The sequence below is a fragment of the Poecilia latipinna genome, unplaced genomic scaffold, assembly GCF_001443285.1.
Source record: "Poecilia latipinna isolate Pla-1442-1.1 unplaced genomic scaffold, P_latipinna-1.0 Scaffold1034, whole genome shotgun sequence".
NCBI classification, from domain to species: Eukaryota; Metazoa; Chordata; class Actinopteri; order Cyprinodontiformes; family Poeciliidae; genus Poecilia; species Poecilia latipinna.
The window spans coordinates 62,700-71,278 of record NW_015113650.1 but is presented as its reverse complement, the minus strand read 5'-3'; the positions used below and the strand labels follow the sequence as shown (position 1 = coordinate 71,278).

Sequence of the window (8,579 nt, the reverse complement as noted above, 5' to 3'; positions counted from 1 at the left end):
CAGCAGAGCTCCCAGCACGCACTGGGAGACAGCAGAGCTCCCAGCATGCACTGGGAGAGGTGGTTCTGGGCTCTCACCGGCCTTGGACAGGACTCTGGTCCGGGAGTCCTCCAGGATCCGGACCCGTAGCGCCAGGTGGTCCGCTGGGCTGCTGAGCCGAGGTCTGCCGGGCCGCCGGCCTCCAGGATGACCTCTGACCTGAGCCGACCTGCAGCGGGACGACAGAAGGTGAGCTCTGATTGGCCGGAGGGTTCAGAGGTCAAATCTAGAGGCGGGTTAAACTTTTGGACACTTTAAAATCAGACAGATAATCTGTGGAAATATTTTTTTAGCTTCTGCAAACAGCAGAACTAAAAACCTCAGAAGCGACCAATCAGATTGAGGAGGCGGGGAAACATTATGACATCATCAACAAGAGTCTTTGCTCTTATTACAGACTCACTATTTGACCAGTTCTTGTTGTTTTGTTGGACCAGCCCGGTTCTGGTTCTGTTACCTTGATGGGATCTCGTAGTCCGGGTCCGTCAGGTCTTCTTGTTTCAGCCTGGAGGTGTCTATTGGCTCTTCATCACCACCATCGTCTTCATCATTCAGCGGCAGACCCTCCGCTCCATCCACACCTGAACCCAGCAGTTGGTCTGATTGGCTGAAGGTTCTGGTTCTGGTTCTGTGTGAACCAGTGAGCTGCTGCTGCTCCTCTTCCTCAACGACGACCTCCACTTCCTGGGTCGGCACATCTGGCCGCAGCAGACGAGGCAGAGACACAAGAACCAGAGTAAAACTATTTCAACGTGTTTTTACTACAGTAAAAGTAAAAAGTATTTGTTAAAAAAAATCAACTCAAGTATTGATCAAAACGTCCTTTAATACTTAAACATTACAACATCAGATGGACCAAAATCTAAAATGATGTGGACATTTTTTGCATGATAAAGACATAGAAGCTCAATAATTACTTTAAAAAAGATAAAAAATCTCCCACAGGCAGATTATTTCAAGATCTTTTCCCATGTTATCAGTTAACTAGTATATTTTGTTCATATTATGAAATAATTAATTTACAACAGGTTCTTGCTGAAAAGTAAAATTTAAGTAAGTTTGGTCTTATTTAAAGATATTAGCAGTAAAAACTAGACAAAATACTTGGTAAGATTTGGTGTTTTTGCAGTGCAGCAGGTCGAATATACAGAGATTTTACTTCAGAAAGAGCAGCGATAAAGTGCAGTGAAAACATTCCAGAAGCATATATTTTCCCCAAAAAGCGAGTGAAGTAAAGGTGACTAGTTCCTCTCAGAATCCCAGCTGCTCTGAACCAGTAAACCCACCAGCTGTGACTGGTTTCCACTGACCTGCCTGCTGGTCGCCGACCTGCAGCAGCTCCAGCTGCCTCCTCTGGCCGTCGACGTCCCGCCTGAAGCTCGACTCGTCCTCCTGGCTCCAGGCCACGGTCCCCTCCACCGCCGCCAGCACGTCTCTGGCCGCCCGTCTCAGCAGCTCCGTGATCATCGCTCTCAGATTGTAGAATTTAGACACAACGAGTCGCTTCCTGAAATAAAATGTTTTCTGCTGTCAGGAAAAAGTTACAGCTGGAGAAACGGAAACCCGACACTGGAAATGAGTTTATCTGAACACAGAAGAACTTCCTATGAGTTAATCTGAGTTAATCACATGAGAAACTGAAATGAGCTCAATAACTTACATTCTGACATATTTTTTATATTTTTGAAGGAGAATTTTATTTACAGACGTCAGAATCAATTTTATTTCTGGTTTTGTGGTTTATATTTAAAATATCTTCCAGTTCCAGTGTTCATATTCTTCTACTTTATTGGTCTTGCAGAGGGTGAACTTGCATTATTATGCCACTTTATCAATAGATAAATGAAAAATGGTCTAAAAACAATAATATCATTTATGTCAGTAATTATTAGGACAACTAATCCTCCAGTGAATGTTGTTAACATGACAGAACGTTCTAGTAGAAAACAAATATCTCTTTGTAGCAGAGATATTTATTTAAATGTCCTGGAAATATAAACAGCTAAACATCGAGGCACTGGGCCAGGAGTACTTTCTGTGCTAAAACTAAAAATAGAGAACATAAGTTAAAATGAAGATTTAGCACTGAAACACTAAACCAGGAGAACCTGAGAAAAAACAAGAAGACGGCTCTGGATACTGGCAGAGATGAAGTGGAGTTACTACAGTCTCAAACATGAAGGCCTCAGCCCATTAAAACCAGTTACCTTGGTGGTTTCCCATAATGTTTGTCCTTCAGGTGTTCCTGGTTTAGCCTGAAGGTCGTTGCTGGCTCCGCCCCTTCATCAGAGAGGTTCCCAGGTCGACTGTGACTCTCAGCCGCCTCACCTGAACACAACAGCAGCAGCAGAGTTCTGATCTCTGACATGATCCAGTACCTCCAGTCTGGTTCTGGTTCCTACCGCTGGGCTGCTGCTCCTCTTCCTCACCGCCTTCCTCCTCCTGGCTCTGCAGATCTGGGATCAACTTGTTGGCTTTTCAGGCAGAAACAAACAAAACCTGATCAACATCTGACAATCTTCACAAAATGAAGCTAAAAACGGATAAAATAATTCATGGAAGCAAAATGTGAAAATTAAACAGCAAACAGATCAATGTGAGGCAGACAAATCACAGAACACCTGTTATTCTGCTTAATGAGTGTAAATCTCATAAAACTTCAACTTTTTGCTTCCTTTCCCATCAGTCTAAATTATACTAGTTTATTTTGATGTCACTCCTTAAATACATGAAGATCTGAAGAAATTTCATGGGTTGGAAAACTGTTTTGAGGAAGGCATTTCCTCTATTTATGAACTCAAACTTTCATTTTCATAAACAAGTGAATTTAATTTTTTCCCCCAAAACCTTTCCAGATTGAATGCTAACTGAAAACAGAAATTAAGTCAGAATTTCAACTAACTCTGTACATGACGTTAATCTCAAAATACTAAATATAAACTATTAAGAACAATAAACTGGCTAAAATGAATACTTAATCGATTTGATCGATTAATCAAATTTGCTGTTAATATAACTGAAATGGGAATTATTGAGTTTGTTTTAATTTATTTATTGCTTATTGTTCAGTACTAATCACACCTACAACAAAGATATAAAACAGAAACAGAAAACTCCCCCCCCCACCCCCCTATAGGGCTCAGGGCCCCATGGTTCCAAATCTTAAGGACGCACCTGATTCACTATAAATACGTGCCGCTCAACTAAAAATCATCGTATTTATCTTTACTGTGGACCTCCAGTCCACCACTGACCTCCTCTGTGCAGCTTGACCTGCGGCTGCAGCAGCTCCAGCTGCCTCCTCTGGCGGTCGATCTCCCGTCTGAAGCCCGACGCCTCCTGCTCGTACCCGGCCACGGCCTCCTCCACCGCCGCCAGCACCTCTCTGGTCGCCGAGCCCAGCCGCTCCGTGATGATCCCTCTCAGATCACTTGTATTCATGTTTACTCTCTCTCAGACTGATCTCCGCGGAAACATCCTCTGCTGTGTGGTGGGAATCGTTCACTTCCGGGTTAACCGATTCCCTCTCTTCGCTCCAGCTCGTGTAACTTCCGGCGGAGTGACCGCGCCAGTTTGTTCCGATGTAGCTAGTCCTACGGATTACATGGATTACAACGCGTCCAAAAGCCGCCTGACGGGCGTCATCACGGAGAAGCTGAGCACGGCCGCCTCGGAGATCCTGGCGGACGTGGAGATGACTTTTGTCCTGTACGAGGAGGAGGTTTCGGGCTTGAGGGAGGAAATAGACCGTCTGAAGAGCCAACTGGAGCTGCTCCAGCCTCGGGTTAAAGAAGAGCCCACAGGTCGGTTATCTGCCCGGAAGCCTCGTTGTCAGCCAGGTTCAGCAGAAGTATATGATGTAGTTCCTGACGCCCTGCTGAAATTCAACCAAACTTTTCCAACATTAAGCCGAAACCAGCGAGCATCTCTTTGGCAGCTGCAGTAAAGCCGGGGAATTTTCTGTTTAATTTCTACAAAAATATAACGGAAATTTGTAGCAGTTTTGTAAAAATGCAACTGAAACATTTTAAATAGATAACCGCTCCTGGAATAACGGTTCCTATTCAAACGTTGCAGGTCTGTTTATTAGAAACACAGAGATGGTTAATTGGTGCTAAACAGCGACTCCTAGCGGAACCTGTGGGTAAATTATCTATCTATCTATCTATCTATCTATCTATCTATCTATCTATCTATCTATCTATCTATCTATCTGCAGAAACAAAATCATGTCTTTTTAATTTTCTTGTTTTGATTGTTAAAATTCTCCCATATTACGAAATGTTAATTTGGGGCAGTTCAGAGCATTTTTAGAAAACACTTTGTGGTGGGACTAGATTAATTTTTAAAATTGGGTTAATTGCAGGATCTGGAGGTAGGTAGGTAATTTTATTTATATAGCACATTTTCAGCAACGAGGCAATACAAAGTGCTTTACAGGAATTAAAAGGAAATACAAACAAAATAACAAACAAAAGGAAAGAGCAAAATAAAAAAATAATCTATTAATGTTGACCTAAAGCAGTGGTTCCCAAACTTTTTCTGGCCCCCATATGGATTACAAATAGGGAGAGTTAGAGTCTGGTAGTCTGGTTGAACGATGTGTCGGGGGTTGGGGGCGTAGAGAGATTCTTAGAGACTCCCTGTTATACTCTTCCATCCACTCGCACACAGCACACATTGTTTTGGTTTTTTATCCATACCGCTTCCTGCGGCCCCCCTGCAATGGCAGGGCCTCCTGCAGAAGTCCGATAAAGGTGTTCTTATCGGACTTCTCCGAAGGCATGATGTCCTTGGGAGCGCTCAGCTCCACAGCTGCACAGATAACAGGAGGGGATGAGGAGGAAAGAGCGTTATGTTTGCATATCTTCAAGGATATTAGAAATATGCAGCCCTTCCAAGGCCACACGGGGAAAGCCAATTCAGATACAGAATGTCTTCGGTGGGGAAGATTATAAATTTCAATCTTCCCTAAAGTCTCTCCGATACGTCTCGGTTCCCAATCATCTAAATTAGTTTGGTTGTTCCACTGAGCCGAAACTTTTCCAAAATTGATTACATCCCGTTAGTGAGTTTTAGAGTCCTCGTCTCTGTCCACACCAACAGTCTGAGTGTTCGCTAGTTCGGCCAAGTCCATCACAAATTTGTTGATAATCCAGGAATCCACAAGCTCCAAACAACAGAAATCCTTTTATGAATAAATCCAGGGTGAATCCCGCCAGGTGTGTCCCCGCAGGACAAGAGGCATTGCATTGAAAGACCAGTTGATCAGATCCATAATTTATAGATTTGGATGATGTTCAAAGAAAGACTCCAAAAATATAGAAAAAGAGAAAAAGACAGGACAAAAACAGAGCAAGCAGGGCAGAGAGGGGAGCAGAGGACAAACCGTCCGCTTTCACAGAGAGCAAGAGAGAATGTCTTGTAATAAACATTAACATTTTAATTAAAAATATATTAACGGTATTTTAATTTTTAAAACTGTTTTTGCTGCAAAATTATTGAATAAATTGACGCATGAGCTCAACAACAAAAATATTTTTGTTTTTAATCTGCTGAACGGACCACAGTTGGATCATTCTTGAGACACATTTGGGGGTCCGCACAAAATCAGTCCAAGGACCAAAAATGGCCCCCGGGCCGCACTTTGGACTCCCTGCAGTAAAATGCTTACAACGATATAAAAACGGGTCACGTCTCTGCTGCTGGTTTAGAAACGATTTAAGAGGAAAGAGAAGCAGATAGAGGCGACGGTTTGATCTGCATCAGACCGAGGTTAAACTCTGAGAAGGTCCTGATAACACACACACACACCTACACACACATTCACCTACACACACACACCTACACACACCAACACACACACACTGGATTATGTTCTATTGATTGAACTTTGTGTGTTTTGTGTTCAGTAATATTAATGATCATATTGATTTTTTCTGATCCAGACGACCAGATGCTGCTCCCTCTGTGTGGCGCTGAAGGAGCTGACGGATGGGGGGACGGCGCTGACGGATGGGGGGACGATGCGGGACAGAAGAGTCAAATAAGTACGACTTCATCAGACAGACGGATTTTATTTATAAGAAACGGCTTTGATATGTAAACCATTTAGAACACAGCATTAATACACAAATATCGTAATTATTAACTGTTTGATTTCACTTTACTATTTTTGCCTTTAGTTCAGTTAAATAAAACGAGAGCAAACATTTTTAAAAAGCAAACGTCTAACAAAAAAAATCCAACATAAATAGTTTTTATTTTTAAAGGGCCACAGTTTTATTTCCTACTTTTAGATTTTCAAATAAAGATGAACATTAAACTTGAAGGAAACCTTTGGCTATAGAATGCTGATTTTTGCAACAGTAAAAATGTAAAAAAAATGTTTAATAGTTTCCAACATAGTAACAAAAAATGGTTGCATAAATACATTTTTTTATTTAATTCTGTTCTGGAAATGTGTGCAATTATTCAAAGAATAAATATCTGTATTCTTTATGAAGTCATTTAAGTTAATATGAAGTTGTTTAAGCTGCAGTTTGCAGAAAGTTTTAGTTCTGTTGATTTTAACACACGTGAACGACCCACACAGACAACGTTCGTTATTTACCGGTGAAACGTCTGCAGAAGGAGAAACATGGCGAGCCGCGTCTCCAAGCCGCTCTGCGTGATCTGAAAACCTTCAGTTCGTCTCCTTCATGAGCAGGAAGGGGCTGAAAACAACTTCCTGCCCTCACAGCAGGGGGCTGTTCAGGTTGGGGACGAAGAACGGGAACCAGAAACTAAATTTACACCCAGACAGTTTTACAGCTGGAGAAGATTAAGACACCACCTGTAAAAACATGCTGAGGTTCAGGAATCCTGTCTTCACACCGTTTTAACAATTTCCTCCTCTGGATGAAAAACATCTAGTAACATAAAGCTGCTGATGTAAGACTGATAACAAAACAATAATTCAAACTGTAGTTTTATTTAATGAAGTCTGAAAACAAGTTTTATTTGTATTTTTTAATAACATTTTTCTTTTTAGTTTAATCATTTACAGATAACATGGAAAGTATTTTAAACATCTTTTAAAACTAATTTTAAGTTCATTTATATTTGCACATATATTTTTGACTTTTCATGTTTATTTTTTCTGTTTTACAAAATATACAAATTATTTTTTTACATTTTATGTTTAATTTATTCATATTTTGTTATTGTGGTTAGAACTTTTCTTTTTAGTTTGATCCTTTAAAGGCAACCTGAAAAACTTTTTTTTTTACTTTTTAATTAATTTATTTACATTTTTTGGGTTTTTCCTCCTTACGTTTTTTGTTTAAATTATATTTTTATTTGTTTTTTTAATTTTCTTAATTCAGTAGCTTTTTTATTCATTAACTTGCGTATTAACATATTTATTTTTGTAATAATAATCATCCAATGATCAATAAAAGCTGTAGAAACCCAGTGGAACACCACGTTTTATTAAATCATGATTTTGCTAATCGTATTACAGATGTTAGCTTCTGGTGATTCTATAATATTTTTCCATGTATTATAATTCTGTGGCTGTTGTTGCTGACTTGTGTCCAGAGCTGGAGGATCCTGAGACCCCGACGATCGTCTCCTACACCGGGTGGCTAACGGACGACCAGCACGTCGACAGGCCGGATCCTGACGAAGCCTCGAGGTCAGGAGGTTAAATCTTCCTCTGATGAAAACGTCTTTATCTGTTTCACTTTAAAAACTTTAAAAACTCTCCAGCAACCTGCAGATGGTGTCAGTAGTCTCCTGTCCAGATGGGTCAGTCTGTCCAGGTTTTAACTGTGTGTCCTTTGCTCAGGTTGACTGATGGGACCAATATGGTCGCCTCTCATCTCAGAAACCTGGAAAACTGTGTGGATCTTAAGATCTGCATCCTGACCGACTGGACCATTGAGGAGGTCTCAGAACAAGGTAGGGATGCTCTTCTTCCCCACGTTCTGTTTCTGGGCTGATTGCTCTGGTCTGAGCGGAACATGGCTGCCGTCTCCCCGCTCCAGTGGATGATCAGTACTCGGTTCACGAGATGAAGTTTCGCTCAGGGCAGCAGGAAGCCGACTTCTTGAAGCTGCTGAGGTCCTTCTTCCCTCTGCTGGCCCCCAGCACTCCCTTTGAGTTCTTGATCACCGACCCGACCAACCGGCTGCAACCTCTGGAGGTGCAGTCCTTCACACCGGAGCAGATCTGCAGCGCAGCGGGAAACTCTGCCCTCTACATCCGCCTGAAGGTACTGCACCCGACCATAAAGCAGAAAACTCCACTTTCATTGACCAACAGGTTGATCAGTGATGGAAAAATTAGAATTATAATGTTGGAATGTCACTGTAGCGTTAGCTTATGCTAACTACTATGTTGGTTAACCCTTTAGTGTTAGCTTGTGCTAACTGCTATGTTGGTTAGCCCTTTAGCCTTAGCTTGTGCTAACTACTCTGTTGGTTAGCCCTTTAGCGTTAGCTTATGCTAACTACTATGTTGGTTAACCCTTTAGTGTTAGCTTCTGCTAACTACTC

General features: G+C 41.6%; 2 protein-coding genes across 2 annotated transcripts in view; one reads left to right on the top strand and one right to left on the bottom strand.

Annotated features, from left to right (window-relative positions):
• Positions 1-2,505, bottom strand: part of LOC106958958 (zinc finger protein 250-like) — an 8,892-nt gene extending 6,387 nt beyond the window's left edge. Inside the window, exons 1-5 of the mRNA XM_015051152.1 lie at positions 2,247-2,505; positions 1,350-1,546; positions 678-737; positions 497-620; positions 78-208 (exon numbers count right to left, since the gene is read on the bottom strand). Coding sequence (XP_014906638.1) covers positions 78-208; positions 497-620; positions 678-737; positions 1,350-1,546; positions 2,247-2,407 — 673 coding nt within the window. The 5' untranslated portion in view covers positions 2,408-2,505. The remainder of the gene's footprint in view (positions 1-77; positions 209-496; positions 621-677; positions 738-1,349; positions 1,547-2,246) is intronic.
• Positions 2,406-8,579, top strand: part of LOC106958952 (uncharacterized) — a 22,018-nt gene continuing 15,844 nt past the window's right edge. The window contains exons 1-6 of the mRNA XM_015051144.1: positions 2,406-2,413; positions 3,307-3,842; positions 5,988-6,089; positions 7,621-7,717; positions 7,871-7,983; positions 8,070-8,296. Of these exons, the coding sequence (XP_014906630.1) occupies positions 2,406-2,413; positions 3,307-3,842; positions 5,988-6,089; positions 7,621-7,717; positions 7,871-7,983; positions 8,070-8,296 (1,083 nt within the window). The remainder of the gene's footprint in view (positions 2,414-3,306; positions 3,843-5,987; positions 6,090-7,620; positions 7,718-7,870; positions 7,984-8,069; positions 8,297-8,579) is intronic.